We start from the raw sequence: 21,758 nt of genomic DNA on the forward strand, positions 1-21,758 counted from the left end.
CCCAGGGTCCTGGAATCGAGCCCCGCATCGGGCTCTCTGCTCCGCAGGGAGCCTGCTTCCTCCCCTCTCTCTCTCTGCCTGCCTCTCTGCCTACTTGTGACCTCTCTCTGTCTGTCAAATAAATGAATAAAATCTAAAAAAAAAAAAAGAGAGAGAACTGGGGCTTTGGGCATTTTATTCATTCCTACCTCCTCAGCATCTAAAGCAGGACCTGGCAAAATTACTGAATAAGTTGAGTTGAATTACTGTCCTAACATTTATAGAATGATGGCTATGTGCCAGCCATTGCTCTAGACAGGGGTTATATCAGTGAAAATAATACTTGTGCATAAATATAAAAAGTCCTCTTAACTCCCCTTGCACCATAACCACACCTGCAGGTAGAGAGGTGTCGTTATGGTGCAAGGGGAGTTAAGAAGCTTTTGATAATTATCTCTTTAAATCCCAAGGAGTGGTATAGCAGTCTGCCAGTCACTTTGTGGGTCTGTGCCTCTACAAGTGGGTTCTTCATCCTGTTTCAGTTTCCCCAGCATACTCTAGCAGGTGTGTGGGCAGGTGTGTGCACCTGGGAGCCTGATATCCATGACCTTGACATTCCAGTGTGGTGTTTGAGTCAAATTAATATTGGTGTTTTCTTATGCCCTTCCAAATGAACCGAGTCTTTGACTTGAGATGACTGCGTACACTGAGTCTGTTTTCAGTCATATTGCCATACGTAGTTGCAGTGTATATTGCATATTGCTAGATGAGAGATTCAGTAAATTTCATTGAAATTATGAGATCTGAAATTTATGAACAGATCATGAGGTGACATTCTTCTAAATTTCAGCTCCAGGCAGTGAATCATTTTAATTGCTGTTCCTTTGTTATTCACTTTCAAGGAAACATCTCAAGTTCAAAAATTCTATCAGTGGGAGCGAGGGAGGGGGAGGATGAAGTCAAACACAGCCCCACATAGAGAAATGATACAGAAAAGCCACGGGGATTTGCTTTTGCCTGTGGTTCCTTCTCATCCTGCACCCAAAACCTTCCCCATTTGCTTTCAGACCATACACTGTAAACACAATCTGCTACTTTGTTATATATTATGATATATAATCCATTTTAGTTACACTCTAACTATTGACAACACCTGTAGTAGGCATTTTAACACCTGAGTCTTTCTCAGTTGTCCATTGGCAGAGAAGTCCTTGGTTTGGATGCTGTCTGGGAAATTCATCTCCAGTTATTTGTTCCTATTTGAATAACACTGGTGTTAGGGATTAATTCTTTACTTCCCTGGAAAATTTGTGTCTGTCAGCTATATTCTATCCTTCCCTTATCATCACATTTCAATTATTAATCAAGTGTCTGTCTCCTCAATTAAACTGGAAGTTTGGGCAAAGACCTCTTTTGTCCTATTTCTCACTGCCCATTCCAGGGCATTCCATAATACCCAGTTCATTATATAGTCACCCTATATATAATTGTTCAATCTATGAATTTATTTTACAATTTATTGTACTAGGTTCTGTGTCATGTGCATTTGCCTTTTTAGAACCCAAGACTCAGCACTTGCCCTGTAAACAGTGGGTCAGATATGTGTAAGAAGTGATGAAATCGTTTTTAAAAAAATCTGTACCTCTGTCCAAGGAACCTAGAGAAAAGAAAAAGTAAAGAAGGCTGAATAAAGAGAATATTAATGAAGGTCTCAGAAAGGCCTGCCTTTCTTGAACTGAGTCTTGAAACCTGAAACGTTTGCTAAGACCTAAGCCAGTGAAAGGGGATTATAAGTAAAGGAAGGGAGACCGCATCTGCTCAGAGGTACATACACTTGAAAAGAAGACCATGGCCTTAGTTATCACAACAGTCCATAGAAGTCACATTTATGTCAGGGATGTACTTCTGATGACCTCACATATATCAAATTCACACCTTTCCTGACCAAAATTGGCCAGCATCTCTGTTCTCTGGCTAATGTGGGGCTGCCTGTGGCCAGGGGGAGAACCCAGTTTATGAGTCATTTAGCCAGAAGACTTTGAAATTTTGCCATTCTTTTTTTTTTTAAGATTTTATTTATTTACTTGAGTTTGTGCAATTTTTTTTAAAGATTTTATTTATTTATTTGACAGAGATCACAAGTAGGCAGAGAGGCAGGCAGAGAGAGAGAAGGAAGCAGGCTCCCCGCTGAGCAGAGAACCCGATGTGGGGCTTGATCCCAGGACCCTGAGATCATGACCTGAGCCGAAGGCAGAGGCTTAACCCACTGAGACACCCAGGCGCCCCAAATTTTGCCATTCTTGACAAGTGTTTCGTTTGTTGGGATTCACATGATTTCAAATTTTATTCATGAGTGTGTGACTATCTCCATATTGCTGTATTTTAGATCTCTGCAATTCAGACTCACATGAAAGGTAGCCGCGTTTCATCCTGATAGGAACAATCATTAACCAAGTATTTTCCTTTAGTGAGTATGGGTTGAAAATATTCATTTTTGTATGGAAAATTTCAGATCTGGAAATAGATACTGGATGAATTAATAAGTCAGTAAAGTTCTGCAGGTGACAGCTGAGAGGCAATCAGAAATGTAATATAAATGAAGAAACTCAGTACTTCTTATATCGGTTTATATTGACTACTTCCTTCAGCGGCCGCCCAACACTATAAGCCCTTTGAAGAAAGGGGCTGTTTTGCTTGTTTTTAAATGACATCCCCACTCAAAACAAACAAAAATCACACAATTAGGAGTCAATAAACTTTTACTCACTTAATAAATGCTACTTCCTCCCCTCACTGACTAGTTTTCAAAAGAGAAACTTTATTCCCCGCCCCCAACCAAGATACCACTTAGATCTCACTTTGACAGAGAAGGAAGACAGCAGAGTTGACACCCAACTGGAAGATTATGGGGGCAAGTAGAGTTCCCTGTACTCAGATGTGAGCAGAGTTTACATCTAGGAACCCCAATTTCCCTAGAACGTACACTCCTGAACTTAAAGTGGTAGAAGTTATTGTTTTGGCTGTTGTGCACAGGACAGGAGTCTGGAGCTGGAGAACCCTGTTGCATTGCAGAATCTGGGCGCTGGGACAGCCCAGACACATGCACTCCAGGAGGCAGATGCTAGGGAAGCTGCCAGGGTCACCGGGCGCCCTCCAAGCCACATGGGCTGTAATACCCACACATTGGGGATGCCACCTGCACCACAGAGGTCACACCCAGGCCTCCTGCACTGCAAGAGCCTGGCGCTAGATATGCCCTAAGAACTGCAGGAGCCTGCATAGCAAGTATCCTGGAACCAAGACGGAAAAAGTTCTTCCTCCTGCAATGTCTTTTCAGCGCCCTCTACTGACAAAATTTAACATAGTGCCTGTTGGCAAAGAAAAGGTCTCTAGAAAGGGCCCAATAATAATTTGCTCTGCGCAGGCAATAAAGGGTGAATTGGAACGACTTTGACTTAATGTAGAAACTGAGAGTGATTATAAATTTGATAGGAAAGTTCAAAGGACCTACAATAGCCAAAACAATTTTGAAAAAGAACAAAGTGGGAGGATTCATACTACTTGATTTCAGTGTGATCCTGTGATTTCACTCCTACATTATTTACGAAGAGAAATGAGAGCCTACGTCCACACAAAGACCAGTAGAAACATATTCATCACAGATTTATTTGTAATAGTTAAAAACTGGAAAAGATCCCAATGTTCTTCAACCAATGAGTGGATCAAGAAGAAAAAAGACTGTGGTATGACCATACGTTATACAGCAATGACGTCATGAATTATTGATGTGTACATTAAACGGATGAATCTCAAAATCATTACAGAATGGAAGAAGCCAGATCAAAAAAAAAAAAAAAAACCACACACTTTATGTTTCTGTTTACATGAAATCCTAGAATGTGCCAATTAATATGTAGTGTCAGAAAGCATATTAGCAATTGCTTAGGGATGGGGAGTGGAAGGACGGAGAACAGCAGGAGAGAGGGGTCACAGAAATGCATGAGGCAACTTTCAGGGATGCTGGGTACATTCAGTAACTTGATTGCGTGATGGCTTCACAGTGGATAAGATACCAAAAATTATGGAATTTTACACTGTAACTGAGTGCCATTTATTGTGTGTCATGTATGCCTCAATAAAGCCCTTTTCTAAAAAGGGATTATTTTTCCTTCCAAATTATCATCCTATTGTGCTAACTTGTATGACTGGTTTTTACAGTTTCAGCCAAATAGACATGGGATAAAGATGTAGCTAAATGGAAGCAAGAAGCTTACCTCTCAAGCACAGAAAAGAACACGCTCAAGGCATCAATCCTGTTACTGAGAACTGAAATAAGTCCCAGTGGTTGTGTGATGACATTGTGATTTAATATCTGATTAAATCAATTGATTAAATCAATTGATATTGATTTAATATCAATTAAATTGATTTAATATCTGCAAATATGCTGCCAAAGATTCAGAAATCAGAATAGATGATTCTCTTTGTGAGGTGAACATATAGACTTATCTACAGAAAGACAAAAGCTGTATTTTTCTCCTGACAGTTCAAAAACACATTCAGTAAATGGCCACTTTTTTGGATAAGTATCAACACAAATCTTGCATTCTCAGGTCTTAGAAATGATTTAGTAGTTGACAATGGAAATGTAAGAGCTTACCTTTGATCTCTTCTGCCGTATAATATTGGTACATAAATCATTTCTTGTTCACAACTGTCTTGATTCACAGCATATTGACCTGGGTTTCCTCTTTCTCTTTCCTCTCATATGTTTTGATATGCCAGATGTATTGTGAAGATTACTGGAGAAATGGTGCTGTCTTTTCCTGCTGGCATCACCAGACACTTTGCCAACAACCCATCGCCAGCTGCTCTGACTTTTCGGGTGATAAATTTCAGCAGGTTAGAACACGTCCTGCCAAATCCCCAACTTCTCTGCTGGTAAATATATTTTGCACAAATTTTTTAGAGATGTGCGTAGCTTAGCACTGGATACTTCCATGAGGGATATACCTTAGCAAGAATGTAGCACGGTAGAGAAATTACCACTATTCATATGTGTTTGCAGATTCATCCAGAATTTTGCCACCGTCAAAATCTTCAGTGGGTGTTCATGTACATATGTGTATATGTATTCTAATGGCCAACTATCCCAAGTGGCTAAAGAGATCTTTAGGGTAACAGAATCTGTATTAGTGACAGTTTACTCATGGCCCATTTTACTGACCATAGTAAACAAGGGATAAGGAGGTGGGAAATCAGCCCACTAAAAGGAATGAAATCCATTTGTTGTAGTAACATCTTTTAAAATCAAATATTTGAACCCTGAGCTATTCTTCACGTGAGCTTGAAAGTCTTTTTGTAAAATATGTAATTTATGGCAATGGTAATTGTTCTGATGGGACTTTACATCTATTCAAAGAAGCTTATGTGAATTTGTTTGTATAAATACACTTTTTCACATTTTCTATTAAATCTGAACATGATGTCTTTATCATACCTACATACATGCAGATTCACCCAAACATATACATGGATGAAGCTATTAAAAGTGATCAGCTATACAAGGGAGTTTTTGGCAATGACTAAGACAGGCGATGTCATTCTTGAGAACTTCCCCTCCATCATGAAGTCCTGATATTTTACTTAGAAATCTCTCTCTCATGTGGCCATGTTTTCCTCTTTACTGTGACCACCCCGTTTGTGTGGCCACTGTCATTTTCCCAGGCCATTGAAATTGCTTTCTTCCTTCCCTTCCTGCTCCCAATCTTGCCCCATGCCTACATATTTTACATAACAGCTGAATGACTTTTCCTGAGGTGAATCAGGTCATTGCCATGCATAATCCTCAGGTGCCTTCACATTGCATCTGTACCAGAATGTGAACCTGTTACCATTGCCTTTGAAGCCCTGAGTCACCTACCCTCCTCTGCTTCTCTGTTATCAGCTCCCACCATCCTGCCTCAGAATCCTTGTAGCTCCAGCCAGACCTCCCAGTCTTGAGAACAGGCAGAGGCCTTTCCCGAGTCAGAAGTCTGTGTGCTTGCTTCCTCTGCCTCCAATACTATTCCTGCCCCCTCTGCACCTGACTGTGACTCACCCTTCAGATCTCAGCTCTGCTTGGCCTTCCCTGACCATTCCACTGCCCTCTCCACCCCCAGCCCCCAGCCCCAAACTAAATATGTCCTCTTGTTGTTCTCTCTCAAGGTACCCAATTCTTCCCCCTCTTTGTCCCTTACTAGAATTAATAATTATATTATATATCTATTTCTGTTTCTTCATTCATCCATCCCCCCCCCCACTAGACTGTAAAATACATGAGGGAATGGAACACAGCTCTTAGTTCACCATCACATCCTCGATATCTTCCACCATGCCTGGCGTCCAGTAAAGACTTAACTAACATTTGTTAAATGAATGAACAAGTCAATGATGACTTAAAGAATTTAGTCAAGCAGGATACTTATGTAGAAGTAACTGAAGGTTGGGGCACCTGGGTGGCTCAGTTGGTTAAGCCACTAACTCTTGATTTTCAGTCAGGTCATGATCTCAGGGCTGTGAGGCGGAGCAGGCTCCCTGTGTGGAGCCTGCTTAAGATTCTCTCTCTTCGGAGCACCTGGGTGGCTCAGTGGGTTAAGGCCTCTACCTTCAGCTCAGGTGATGATCCCAGGGTCCTGGGATCGAGCCCCACATCAGGCTCTCTGCTTAGTAGGGATCCTGCTTCCTCCTCTCTCTCTTTCTGCCTGCCTCACTGCCTACTGGTGATCTCTGTCTGTCAAATAAATGAACAAAATCTTAAAAAAAAAAAAAAAAAGATTCTCTCTCTCGCTCTGCCTCTGACTAAAGGTTGTTGGTATTTAGAACTGAAGGACCAACGTAGTCACTTTCTTCACTGAGTGAGACTTTTTCATTCCAGTGGTGACAAAACAGTCACAGGTCTTTCAGGTGACTACCAAGATTGGTTGGTGTTGTGGTTTGACTAGAAAACTTCATTCCAGGTTTAAAAGTATGGAAGGAAATGGTCACCCATTAAATGAAAAATAAACGTAAAAAAATTAAGATTAGAAATCAGCAACTTCTTTTTCAAGTGTCTCTCCCTGCTTTTGATGTGCACATTGAGCCAGTTAGTTTTTTTCAAGTTTTTATTTAAATTCCAGTTAGTTAACATGGAGTGTAATATTAACTTCAGGTGTTGAATTTAGTGATTCAGCATTTAACATACAGCCCCAGTTGAGCCAATAAATTTTATTTTTCAAGTTTCTTCCACCTGAAATTAGGGATCATGTGCCACCATCTCACTGGTATGTTAATAAGACAAATGTCACAGTTTCTGCTGCATTTTTAGGTAGTTACGTGGCCAAGATTTTAGGCCTATTTGCAAGAGTTTTATATTTATATTAATGTATCAGTGCTATGAATTGAGTTTAATCATACTCTGAGTATGTTTGTGTCTGACAAAACATTATACAGACACTTCTGTTATTATTTGCCAAGACAAAAAACAAAAAACAAAATATCCTCATTACTTTAGACCTTATCAACTAAATATTTGATTATTGTGTCAGGGACGTGACTGGTAACCACAGCCATGGGGCCTGTGTGGGTTTGTTGGGCAGGATGGTTTGACCATCACCGCTGCCATCCCTAGTTTTTAAAAGGCAACATATAAATAAATAAATAAATAAATAAATAAATAAATAAATGGCAACATAATCAAGTATTGTTCTTGATTGCAGTACAAGCCTTTTGACATCTATGGCCTTAGACCCAGCCAGTTCTCTCATTTACATGTTCTAAAAGACTCCATTTTGGTTAACAGCTCAGCACCTGAAGACATTTGGGTTCGCAATCCTTTGAGAGGGACCAAATTGAAGTTTATTTCTACTTTTCCTTCACGAAAGGGTTTTGCTCATAAAGAATTCAGGAACAACTGTTAAACCAATCATGAGACTAAAGCATTTTCAAGACTTCTTGGCATTCAAAATTGCATCTCTAGCTAAGTGGCATCTCTATTTGATACTGGCTTTCTTGAATAATTATTAAAGCAAGTTCTGTGAGGAATTATCGTGGGTATAGGGCTACGCTTAATTTGTTATTAAGCTTAGAAAATACATTAACTTAAAAAATAGTGTCATTGAAATTTTCCCAGCTATTCAGATCTACTTAGTACAAATTAATGACATGTTGCTGGATATTAATTCTGCACCTTTTTTGGTGCAGTGGGAAAGTGTAACCTGTAGTCTACTGTCCTGGGCTGGAATCCTGACTCTTACTCTTTTGCTGTGAACCTTAAGCAAATTACTTAATTTCACTGACTTCCTATTATTCTTATCTCCTACCTCTGGGTAATTTGGATGTTTTTAGGTAATAAAAGTTTAGATAGCCCTCATCAGCATCCTGAGCTCAGCCTGGCCAGGAGCAAAGTCTCAGGGGCCAGGAGTCTTTTCTCTCAGAGTTACAGAGTCACAGAGCTTTGCTTTGTCCTCAACCACCTATACCAGGGCACAGCAGAAGTTCATGGGTCCTACTGAGACCTGGGCCACAAAACTAGTCCCTCCCAACAGATCAGTAACAGTTTTAAAGAAAGCCTTGATTTTTTTTTTTTTTTTTTTTACTCACTCTCTTAATTTGTTGACTTTTGGAGGTGTAATCATAGCAACTTATTTTTGACCTGCCTTCATCACTTTATTTATTTATTTGGGGGCAGGGGAGTAGGAGGATAAGGAGAAAGAAAGTCTTTTAAAAAAATTTTATTTACCGGGGCACCTGGGTGTCTCAGTGGGTTAAAGTCTCTGCCTTCGACTCAGGTCATGGTCTCAGGGTCCCAGGATCGAGCCCTGCTTCAGGCTCTCTGCTCAGTGGGGAGCCTGCTTCTGCCTCTCTCTCTGCCTGCCTCTCTGTCTACTTGTGATCTCTGTCTGTTGAATAAATAAATAAAATCTTTTTAAAAAATTTGTATTTATTTATACTGAAGGGGGGGGCAGGGAAGGGGCAGAGGAAGAGGAAGAGAATCTCAACTGAGGAAGCAGACACAGGGGAGAGACTCTACTCTGGGCATGGAGCAGACACAGGGATGGAACCCATGACCTTGGGATCATGACCTGAGTCAAATTCAAGAGTTGGAGGCTTAATCAACTGAGCCACCCAGGCACCCGAGAGAGAGAATCCTAAGCAGGCTCCACATTCAGTATGGGGCCCAGCGCAGGACTCAGTCTCACAACACTGAGATCATGACCTGACCCAAAATCAAGAGTCAGTAGCTTAACCGACTGAGCTACCCAGGCGCCCCTGCCATCATCACTTTATGACTATCACCCTTCTGTCTTCTTAGCCTTTAATTGTCATTCAGTAAGTGAGTTGTATGTCAGATTACTGAATTCTTTGGGCCCTCAGTTTCCTCATTATGTGGGAAGTGAGCAGAGGCTTTTCACACTCTTGCCTAATTGCTTTTGTCATTGAGACAAGCGTTTTCAAGATGCATTGGGTAAAGGAAGTGTGTACAGACATCTGAGCAAAACTAACAGATCCCTAGGAATACCAAACTCCTGAATTCATTAAGACTACATTTCTCTGTTGTACCTACCATAATCATTATCATTCACATTCCAGGATCATCTTGTAAGCGCAGTGACTGTTGTAGGATTTAGATGTTCTTCCATGAAAACTACCATGGTAGTTTTAGTATCATTCTGTTCCCCTCAGTTGAAGATAAAGACTGTGTTTACATTTGGCCAAGAATTTAACTCGGTAATTTCTGAGAAACCATGATTCAAGTCAATTTAAATAAAAATTTTAAAAAATCAATGTACTCCGCTCCTTGATTGCATTAACTCACTAATTCAGAGGAAAACTGGTGATGCCGAAAGGGCTATTAGGTTTGGGTTAATAAATAATTCAACTCTTTAAAGCAACCAATTATTATCAGGATAGGTTGATACTCACTGAGATTCATAGCAATACAAGCGCGCCTCCCTATGGGTATTCATCGATTAGCATAATGCCCTTCAGAACTGCAACTGTAGTCAAACTATACTACTGCTAATAATCGGATCTCTAAAGACTGTCGGAGATGGATATAGGAATCAGGTGACCATTTGGGGATGCTTCTTTGGGTGGATATTTGTCACAAGATGCTACTTGATAATTGTTTTCTTCCCAACTGAATAGCGATAATACTCAAAATGATGCCAATACCAAGGAATTCTGGGTGAATATGCCAAATTTGATGACTCACCTGAAGAAAGTGTCAGAACAAAAACCGCAGGCTACATACTATAATGTGGACATGCTCAAATATCAGGTAAGCCTATTCATATGGTCCGGTGTCTCTTTCACATTATAAATATACATTCTAACATGTCTAACATTAAAGAAAGGTAAACAAAATAGCATTTCTTTTAATACAATCTAAAAGCTATAATTCTTAAGAAAATAAACTCAAAGGGCTACTTGGAGATTACAAAAATGAAGTTGCGGAAACTTTCAATAATTGAGATTATAAATATTGGTAAACTAGTTCACTGTGGTGGTAATATGCCCTCTGGGTTGGAAAATACTTACTTATATTGTGATAAGGAAACCGCTAAAAGTAAAGTATCCATATCATGGTACATTTTACAAAAATGCAAATGACTGTCCTATAAGAATAATATCATCTAAGTTTTGGAGGGTATCAATAACACTGAACAAACATGATACCGCAGAAATTCATCACCTGTATAATTAAAATATGATCAAAATGCATTTTTATCTAACTTTTATTTTTCCCCAAACATGTAAACATTTAGTGACTGCTTTACACTTCTGAGAAATGAAAAGGAGCAAGAAAAGCAAGCTCCAATAAAACATTTCTCTGAAGAAGAAATTAAAGTTTGAGGCCCATGAAGGGTTCTTTATGCCCAAAGGGGTAAAAATAAAACTGTACTTGCTTTCTTTTACAAACGTTCATTACATACACCACGTCTGCGTTGTCACCACTGATTAAAAACATGTTTTTGACTCTTCATTGCTGTGTGATTCTTTTTGTTGTTGTTGTTGTTGTTGTTGTTGTTGTGTTTTAGTCTCCATATTTGTCATTAAGTAAATCTAGGAAGTAGACAGAATTCATCTATTGCAACATGAGGTTGGTATAAAATTAAACTGTAGACAAGAAGCTGCATTCTGAAATTAAGTCAACTTCCTACCAGCCACTGACTTTAGGCACTTAATCTCCCTGAACCTCTGTTTCCTCCTCTGCAAATAAGGATAATAAGGATTCCTACCTAAATATTTTATAGGTTGTTGTGAGGAGCTAATAGCCTAATATATTTCAAAGTATTTGTAGAATGTAAGTAGCCCTAGGCCTGCCGTTTTGTTTTAAAGTGAGCTCTGAGGAATCCCTTTTGCTGTTGGTTAGTTGTGGTGGTGTTTTCCAACAATGCGAGGCATTGGGTGGGAAGCACAATGAGCATTTTGTGGAATTGTCCTCAAATCTCAGCATGTTTAGTTTCTGGCCACCAGGAGCATTCCCCAGGGACTAGAACAATCAAAAACACACCAGCACAAATCCAGAAAGCCCTGGGTAGAAGCCGCCCTGAAGTCAAGAACCCCCGCTTAGACAGAGTACACAAACAGACAGGGAGGGGTCGGTCTGCTCTGTTTTTGAGTTACCCTAAATAATGTGTTTCCAAAGCAATGTTCATTTTGCGGAGGGTTGTGCTGCAAAAAAAAACATTTGAAGTTTAAACACTTAGAATGGTTGTTTACCTAAAATTGTCATCAAAGCCATGTCTATCATTTCATAAAAAGATTCCTATCCGGGCTTGTTTCTGCAGCAACCGCAGCTGCCTTACGAGCTCAGCCTGCCCTCAGGTCCCTTCCCCATGGTGCCCATGTGAGCAGGCATTGCCAGGCCTAGAAGAAGCTGTTTATAGTCTTTTTAAAATCAGCTAAACTCATAATCTGTGCATAAAAACGTGTAGACACCACCCCCACGGCCCCTGTGGTGTGACTGTGCTGATAGAAGAAGACGCTCCTAGAGCCACATTCATCATGACAGTGAACAGTCATGAAATAATAGTGTTACGAATTTTTCACTGTGGATCCAGAAATCAAGTTGGTATTACTGCCTTTAGGTAAGACAATATGGTTGATTCTGCAAACATGGCTTTTCCTTGGTCAAACTCACAGTGGATTCTGACTAGAACTGATGGGAGACAGTAGAATGCACCTGCTCCAGTTAGAGAATGTGGGTTCAAGGGCTCACTTTGGCAAATCCCAAAGGAGTAATAATAACCTGCTTCATCTAACTCACTGGTGTGTTGTGAAGGGAAAGTATGATAAGAGTATTAACAGGTAATACAAATGAAAACATTAATGCTTTACACAGTGCTAGGCACGATGCTGTTTCACATAAAATATCTTCGATTTCCCCACAAGCCTATGGATAGATATGATTGTTATAATTCCCATTTGGCAGCTGAAGAAATTACTGAGACTCAGAGAGGTTTAGTGACTGGCCCAAGATCACTCAGCTTGTAAGTGACAGTCAGAGCTTACATCCAAGACTGTCGAACTCCTTGGCCTCAGCTCTTAAGCAATGTGGTACCACCTCCTTTCCTGACACAAGTGCTTTGTAAACTTCTAAAGTGCTATAGAGAGTTTAGGAACTGATTTTGTTTTTAATCTGTAACCATTTCCCTGAAGCACTCAGCTCTCTTTCACAGGGCACCCTTTATGGTGCTGTTTACTGACAGCTCATTTGTGAGCAGCACCAACCACACGATGACATTTGACCCCTCAGAACCTTCCTATGGGAGATCATCATAAATTCCGGCTTTGTTTCAGATTAATGGTCGAGCCTTAAATATTCTCTTTCCTGTCTTTCGGCCAGGTGTCCGCCCAGGGCATTCAGTCCACACCTCTGAACCTGGCCGTGAACTGGCGGTGCGAGCCTGCCAGTACTGACCTGCGCATAGATTACAAATACAATACGGACGCCATGACAACGGCCGTAGCCCTCAACAACGTGCAGTTCCTGGTCCCCATAGATGGAGGAGTAACCAAGCTCCAGGCCGTGCTCCCACCCGCAGTCTGGTAAGGAGCCCAAGTCCCCTCCCTCTTCCCCAAATGGGCAAAGGGCTCATAGCCTTCATAGCATTTGTGTTTCCTACAGGAGGATATCACAGCAGACCTCTGTGTCAGGGTTCAGGGCAGGAAACTGAAACCATTCTGTTATTTTAAGCAGAGAAGGATTTAACACAGGGATTTAGATGCTCACACGACAGTGGAAGCGTGAGAGAAATAAACTTTAGGCTGGATCTCCAAGAACGTTTCCCAGAACGCTGCAGAACTCACTCGCCAGGGAAGCTGCTCCCTCTGCCACAACCAAGAAGCAGATAAACCCGAAAGCTGCCCATGGAGCCACTGAATTCAAGAACTCACCACGGCCATGTTAATCCAAGGACGAGAAAGTTCCTACAAGCACTGCCTTCACTGCTTCTCAAACCCACACACCTGGAGATGTGACTTCATGGAGCACTTTGTGGGAAGATCCCCACATCTCACATATGCCGCTGGCCGGCAGGAAAGAGCTACGAACGTGGCAGAAGGGTCTCTTCCTCCCTTCTAGCCTCCAAATCTCAAGCAGTGTTTGTGATTGGTTGACCCTAACGTGCATCTAGGACCCTGACTGAAGGGGTGTCTGAGCAATGTAGGGTTTTGTTTTGTAGCCTCTGGACTATTAAAAAGGCACCACTAGAGAAGGTACGGGAACCGCTATTGAAGAGACACTGAGAGTAGCTATTAAAAATAACTTGTTCTCTTAGAAAAAGTATTCTAGTTTTTCCATGTGATTGTCAGAAGAATAATATAGAACATTAAAAAAAAAAGGCAGCCATATGACAGTGAAAACTTAAGTTACCTGAATTAATTAAGACTTATCATCTAGGATAAGTAGGTGTGTCAAAAAATTTAACTGCATTGTCCTTTATATGTTTTCCTATGTTGTGGCTAGTTATAATAAGGAACAGAAAAAAGAGAGCATTTATGTCAATGGATGGATGGATAGATAGATCAATCGATTGATAATATTATCAATAGATAATCCTTTAATTGTAGCTAACATTGTCAAGATCCTTTTTTTAAATTATCACTATCTAGAAAAAAAATGGCATCCATTAAACTAAAACCTTTGCATATGCAAAAGCCTTTTACCTATTTTATTTTTAGGAATGCTGAACAGCAAAGAATATTATGGAAGATTCCGGATATTTCTCAGAAGTCAGAAAATGGAGGTAATGCAATCACAGGCTTTATTTAATATACAAAGCTGAAATAACTTTCAGGCATTAGAAAACTATTAAAATGCACAGCTTAGAAGCAAGCGAAGTAGTTCACTTTGCTTTGGTATATACTTATTTCAACTAATAAGGAACAAATAATTCTTCAGTGAATCCTCTCCCTTTTTCTGCCCAACCCCACGTCAAACAGACCACACTTCAGAGAAGAGCTTTGAATGAGACATGTTTTCATTTTGCGTCAGATCTCTACTCCCTGGTAGTTGAGGTATTTCTCACTTTCCTCTGACTAGGAAAATACATTGCCTTCCAAGTAATATGCTCCCAAATTTAAGTACCATTTGGTTGAATTATAATTTCATCAGTGTTCAAAGAAAAGTTCCTCATGATATTTCATAATAAATTTTCTTCATCACCATTTTATCACTGAAACATATACATATACTATTTTCTAATAAGTTAGATTTTATATGTTAACTTTTGAATATAATTTCTAAAACTATATCCAGCATGTTATGTTGACTATTATCTTGTAATGATACATACTTTTTTGTAATGATAAATACTCTTTTTGTAGGGGTAGGTTCTTTATTGGCAAGATTTCAGTTATCTGAAGGTCCAAGCAAACCCTCCCCACTGGTTGTGCAGTTCACAAGTGAAGGAAGCACCCTTTCTGGATGTGACATTGAACTTGTTGGAGCAGGGTATCGGTTCTCACTCATCAAGAAAAGGTTTGCTGCAGGTAAGTGGGCATCCTGTGAGTTTTCATTTGCAAAAATAGTGTCACCTTAGCTACTCTCTCAAGAAGGAATAGTGTCTGACTTGCTCATCTTCTTTTTTTTCCACTTCCCCATTCCCAATCCCCATTTCTCATCCCATTAGAAAGAAAACTGATTGTAGAATGAAGTAAAAATGGAATAATAACCTGGAAATCAGAATTGGGAAGGCTGTAGTTACTTATCTGGCTCTGTTTCTTGTATGGGAATGACCAGTTATTCCCATTATATACATTATATACACACATATACACTGAGGTTAATTAAATGGAGTAAATCCTACTGTTTTTATGTTGACAAAATAAATGCTATGTGCCTCTGAATTTACCTCTTACCTGAAGACTCTTTTTCCTCCAATAAGACTTTATAGATTTTATATTTGTCAGGCATAGCTGAAATCTGAGAGGGTCCATCTTTCACTTTAAAATAAGCAACCTAGGGCGCCTGGGTGGCTCAGTGGGTTAAGCCTCTGCCTTCGGCTCAGGTCATGGTCCTAGGGTCCTGGGATCGAGCCCCGCATTGGGCTCCCTGCTCAGCAGGGAGCCTGCTTCCCCCTCTCTCTCTGCCTACCTCTCTGCCTACTTGTGATCTGTCTCTGTCAAATAAATAAATAAAATCTTTTAAATAAATAAATAAATAAAATAAGCAAACTTAGGGGCGCCTGGGTGGCTCAGTGGGTTAAGCCTCTGTCTTTGGTTCAGGTCATGATCTCAGGGTCCTGGGTTTGAACCCCTCATCGGGCTCTCTGCTCAGCGGGGAGTCTGCCCTGCCCGCCACTCTGCCTGCGTCTCTGCCTACTTGTGATCTTTCTATCAAATAAATAAATAAAATCTTTAAAAAAAAATAAAATAAGCAACCTTAAAGAATCTAGGGTAGTATCAGAAATGGTTGCCTATAAGCTGAATATGACCATGAGACAGGTTTTTGGCACACATGATAGTTGTTGATGAAGGAGTTCCCAATACTAGGGTGATTATACTTATCAATGACTTGTTGGGATAACTCCTGGTTTTAATGCCTATTGTACTCATGTAATTATTAGTTATAACCCCTCCATTCTCAAAAATTTCCCAGGTTATATGGCTACTCTTCCCATAACAAGTTGGATTTCCACATCCAGAAACAAATCTCCCAACCTATCCTAAAACCCAAACCTCTGCAAATGGTTCATATGTGGAAACATGAAAAGGCAACTAGCTGGTCTGAGAAATTGAAAACTTAAGAAATTATATGTATTTTATACTAGTATTGCACCCCCACAAGATGCAGTATTTGGCTTCTAGGAGTAAGACAGGTGGAATGAAAATGTTGCCCATATCATAATCTCATTATGAAACAAGCAGGTAACCTGTTGATATGTTGTTTTGTTTTACAGGAAAATACTTGGCAGATAACTAATAAAATCTTATGGAAGGATTTGGAGGATTCACATAATGGAGAACTGTTGTATGAGAAACAGGTTTTAATTTTGGTTTGATGGAAACAAACCAAAATCTGCACTTGGGATATATCTGCTGGAAATGTCCATGACTTTCAGCTATGATTTCCCTCACACAATACCATGATGACCAGTCTTACAGTATTTACTTCTAGGTGTAATATTGTTAATGGTTTTAAAATGTAATTATTGTATTTGTAAATTGTACTCATTCCAGTAAGGCAGTTAGACACTTGAGTTTTAGCATTTTACCATTCCTGAAATGGATGTAATTTAAACTGTGGTATGTAAATTTAATAGTAGTAATGTTGAATGGCACAATGCTTACAGAGGTAGATTGCATTTTGTCAATATATAAAATTTAAATATAATATTGATAGCTGTCATAAAGGGGGTGCCACATACAAAGAAAATTAAGTGGAACCAGAAAAAATCCTTCCTTTTCTTCGATCCTTAGTATGTTTTACTCTAGTGCTAAATAAAAATTCTATCTTCAAATATTTAGTGGGTTAAATTCAGAAACTATTTCAGAAAAAAATTCTAAAGTTACAGCATATTCAAGAAGAGCATTAATTACCACTTTTTAAAAAGCTTTTTTTTCAAACTGCAAATTTCATAAAAATGCAAACTGTGTAAACAGGGCCTCTTATTTTTATAACTTGTGTAAAAAGGGAAAGCAATTCATATTTAAAGTTTAAGTATATGAAAATATAATCAAGAGTAAAGAAGATGTTGAAGTCTTAACTACTTCCCCCTCTCTCTACAGTTTAACAAATGTGGAGATTGCTGAATAATATCAGACTAAAGCCAACATTGTGATTTTAAAATTTCAAGACTTTCCATAGTTGAACCAGTGAACAACTTTTGCACAATTACTCTAAACAGAATCTCTCCCATCTAACACGGGGAATGGTACCACGTATCTTTCTCTTTACCTGCGGGAATCACAACATTAAAACTAAAACTCAGAAAAAAAAAAAAAAATTAGTCCCCTGTTTAAGTCCAGAAGGAAAATTTTAATCATCATCATTTATATCATTTGAAAAGGAAAAAATAAAGCTTTAAAAATGAAATCCTATCCACATTATCATGCAATAAATTTCCTTTTGGATAAGATTCATCATATGTAACTATATATCTTTGCCATTCTCGGGGAGTCAGATAGAGAGTTATCCAGAAATTTATGTCATGATTTCATTGTAGCGAGGTATCATTGAAACTGTAATTACTCAGTCTGGCCTCACAGTGTGAGGATTCAGAACGGAGAAGCACTCCTTCTGGGGCGGGTCTCAGCTGTAAACTCTTCCTCCTGCACTATCTGAAAACATAAAACTTCCTTTAAGTCATAGACCTTATTTTAAACATGAACCGATTCTTATTCTAAGTTATATTATTAGCTTCCGAGATCAGACAAGATCGGTAGCGTTCTGGGTGGTATGGCCGTAGACTCTAAGTTATATTATTAAATAACTGGAATAATTAAGCTGTTGTATTCCTCATTAGTTGCTAAATTTTATTTTACGTTCATGTATATTTGACAAAGAATCGTTAGTCGCTTTAAATTGTAGATCAAATTAAATTTTGTAAGTCTTACTTTTAAAATGAGATCGTGACGGGCAATTGTTTATAGTGGAAATTTTTAAATTAACATTTGTACTTCTCAATCAATGCTTGCTGCCCAGAGAATGTTCAAAATGATCTGTTTTACCTCAGAAGAATTCCTACTATTCAGATACTCAGTTGGCTCCCCAGTATGGTGTGGAAGTTTTTTGGACAAATTATTAATATACTCATTTTAAGTAAAGATACTCAATTTGATTTTGAAACCAAATTAGGAAATGCAAACTTTTAAATCCCATAAAACATGGGGAAACATCAAAGACTGAAACCAATGGAGAGTAAGCAGCAGAAAATTGAGAATTATCCAGCATATGAATATAAAAATGCGTTTTTAAGTAATAAATTCATAAGGAAAACGTATTGAATATTAACACAAAGCATATTAAAAATGTGTAAATATTACTGGTTCTTATGTCTTGCTCTTTATATTTTATTTTATATAGTTCTAGAGTGAATTAGTAATTAAACACAAGGGTTTTTTTCGAAGAATAATTCTGTTGATATTGTAAAAATATAATTTAAAACATGGATTACAATAATCTCTAACATTATTCAAACATTTCCAGGAACTAAATTTGACCCTATGAAGATCTCTTATGATCCCTTGACTGGTCTTTGTGAAACAGAATGGAGGCTATTGGCTTCATAACTATTAAACTTTCAATAACCAGAACCTCAATAGAGAAGATATCCTTTCTTCTTTCAGAAAAATAGGTCAAATAATAACACAATAAACTCATATCAGGGTTTTAGATTTTGGTAGTTTTTTTTTTTTTTTTAATCTTGTAGTTTACAATCTCCTCTTAAACCCATATCCATAGTACTGTATAGTAAGAATTCCTGTTAGGAAAAAAGATCCTAGATAATTCAAGAGTCTCTACTACATTAAAAAAAAAAAAATGAAGTCAGGTTTATTATCAATTCCTAAACAGAACAAAATGGGCAAGTACATATTAATATTTTCAATATCAGGGGTTAAGATAGAAAGAGTTCTCATTAACCAGAACACCACTTCTTGAGATTTATTATTTTAAAAGTTTCTGTTCTAACAAGATAGAAAGTATGAATGGTATTGCTTTATTTTGACAACATGGAAAGTATGTTTTTCTTTTTAAATAAATTCCATATTTTCTTGATATTTTTAAAAATAAATTCTTGTTAAGAATTAGTCTGAATTTTACCATAGTTGGAATTTATAATTCCTAGGAATTATATTTTTAATTATTTTTAAAGCTCTGTTCTTTTCTATACCTACAGACAAAAGGAAAATTCACTGTATGGTATTTGGGAATCTATTTCACCTATAAAGAAAGGACATGTATATTTCAAATGGTTTTGAGTGAATAGAGATGTTTTATTTTTGTTTTTACATATTTTTACTCAAGCTGCAAAGTGTCTGAGGCAATCCTGACACATATTTTCATTTCTAAATCTTCCTTTCAAAGAAGCCTGGTGACTACAGTAACTATTGCTAATTGCTGCGGTGTGACATTGGACAAATCACTGATTTCTTAGTTTCTCATATTTAGAACGAGGGATTGGGACTGCCAGTGTTTTTCAAGTTTTTCTTAACAACAGGCCTTTTATCTTCTAAAATTACATATGGAATCCCATTAGGTAAAACAGCTCAAAGCAATGTTGTAGTTCCTGCCACGCTTTAGACCTGGGGTCCCCCCCCAACCCCAGCACGATTTGAACACCGTCGTAACACACCAACGATCTATAAAATTTCTCTCACCTCTGAGGTTCCATGATTCTACTAGATCACATAGATCCACTGTGGCGGTTTCCTAAGAAAACATGTGAAATCACATAAATTGACTGATAGATAATAAAACTTTACATTTACTTGACTGCTTACCATATACCAGTCACTACAGATATTTAATCCTCATAGCAACCCCAAAGTTGTAAGCCCTCTTTGTAATTCCTGTTTTACAAACGATGACATTGAGGCTTAGAGTAATTAATTTTCCTGAAGTGACACAGCAGCAGGAAGTAACGCAGTTACAAGGGGGCCCCTTGTTGTTCATTCTGGGAAATAAATTCTTGTTTCATTTTACTAAACGTATATCATTTGAATCCCAAGGTTAACGGTGCTATGAAAAATTAGTATCACAATAAGGATAATTCCAATAACAAAATTGTTGGAAAAGGGTACATTTCTCAGAGTTATGACTTGTGGATCACTTGTACTAACATTCATTTAAAAGGGCAATGATTTTGGCTCACTTACCGCTATCCCGGAGCCTATACAATAGCAAGAATCAACAAGTTTATATTGAATGAATAAATCTCTAGGGATGAGGTTTAGGAATATGTATTTTGACGAGCACCCAAAATTTGGGAATCCCTGCCCTAATAGATCTCTGTGGTCCTTCTTGGTTACGACATTATATCGACTATATTAAATTATAAGTTGACTATCATTTTTCTAGTGAATTTATTTTTTCACTCAGTCCATTTAACTTTCTCCAATCAAAAAAAAAATAATAATAAAAATAAAAAAGAAATTAAAAACTAAAAGAGATTCAAGGCTTTTTCTAGGAAAATCCTATCTTTTCCTTAGAGTTTTCCTGTCATGCTATCTAGTTTCAAGGTGGCCTGAAATACATTCTCTCATTTTCACATTTCTGTCCTTTTCATCAATGTCTTAAAAGACCTAGAGAAGCAGTAGACAGATTACAAGTTGCCACTCACTGCAAATACAAAGTCCTAATAAATGTCTCCTTCCTTGCAAGAGACACTCAGATAGACATGTAGATTCTGAGCTGACCATATTTATCTTGTAGGCCTTTGAATTGGATGCTTTATAAGCGTGGACCAGTGTCATTCTAAAAGAGTTGCATCATCATTTTTGTTTTTCCTTTTTTTTTTTTTTTTTTCAAAATAATCACAGCTCTCCATTAAATTTGAATGACACAGTAAAATATGTAGATATCTATAATAAGATGCATTTGTTGAGTTCTGTTTTTTTTTTTTAAGCTTTCTTTTTCCTTAAGATTATGCATTCAGCAAAATTCCATTCAGTCTAAAAGTACTCATTTCACTACATGGTTTTCTGACCAGCAATTTTTTTTTAATGGAAGCTAAATTTTTTATGATATTCAATGGAGGATGATCTCTAAATATCCCTTTAAAAGTTAATATAAGTAAGAATGATGTTTCCTTGAAGTAAGTCAAATTAAGTTGCTGATATGAATGAACAAGTTGATCTGTGCTAATTGATTGAAGTGTTCTGATGATGCACATTTTACTGTGTGCACTTCTGTTATGAGGCTTTATTGGATTTTCCTGCTTCATTTGGGTTTGGTATTTTTTTTAATCCATTTGGCAAATAACATTTAAATGTGATTCCCTCACTCATGAATTAAACATGACTGCCATTACATTACTTTTCATGCATGAAATGTGTGGAGGGAAGATGAAGTAGAAATCCAATATTTAAATCTCCAAATATTAAAAACAAACAACAACAAAAGAAACCCCACTCACTTTTCTACGGGTCATTGCTTTGATGTTCTGTCATCTTCTGTAGGCTAGAGTTGCAATTTTAATATCTGATTCAAATTGAAAAATTCTTCTTAATGGAAAGTCAAATTTTAGGGTCTCTTGAGTTGACTGTGGTCATATTTCTTGATTTCCCCACATGTTTAATATTTGATCTCT

General features: G+C 38.0%; 1 protein-coding gene across 20 annotated transcripts in view; it reads left to right on the forward strand.

The window, feature by feature from the left end:
• The window catches only part of SGIP1 (SH3GL interacting endocytic adaptor 1), a 209,823-nt gene extending 191,969 nt beyond the window's left edge, over positions 1–17,854 (forward strand). For all 20 annotated transcript variants that reach the window (XM_032870020.1, XM_032870021.1, XM_032870025.1 and 17 more), the window contains 6 exons: positions 4,765–4,920; positions 10,147–10,279; positions 12,851–13,053; positions 14,188–14,252; positions 14,833–14,997; positions 16,407–17,854. In XM_032870020.1, the coding sequence (XP_032725911.1) occupies positions 4,765–4,920; positions 10,147–10,279; positions 12,851–13,053; positions 14,188–14,252; positions 14,833–14,997; positions 16,407–16,429 (745 nt within the window). In that variant the 3' untranslated portion in view covers positions 16,430–17,854. The remainder of the gene's footprint in view (positions 1–4,764; positions 4,921–10,146; positions 10,280–12,850; positions 13,054–14,187; positions 14,253–14,832; positions 14,998–16,406) is intronic.
• Positions 17,855–21,758: the final 3,904 nt, after the last annotated feature.

The sequence above is a fragment of the Lontra canadensis genome, unplaced genomic scaffold, assembly GCF_010015895.1.
Source record: "Lontra canadensis isolate GAN:19392208 unplaced genomic scaffold, GSC_riverotter_1.0 scaffold40, whole genome shotgun sequence".
Taxonomy (NCBI): Eukaryota; Metazoa; Chordata; class Mammalia; order Carnivora; family Mustelidae; genus Lontra; species Lontra canadensis.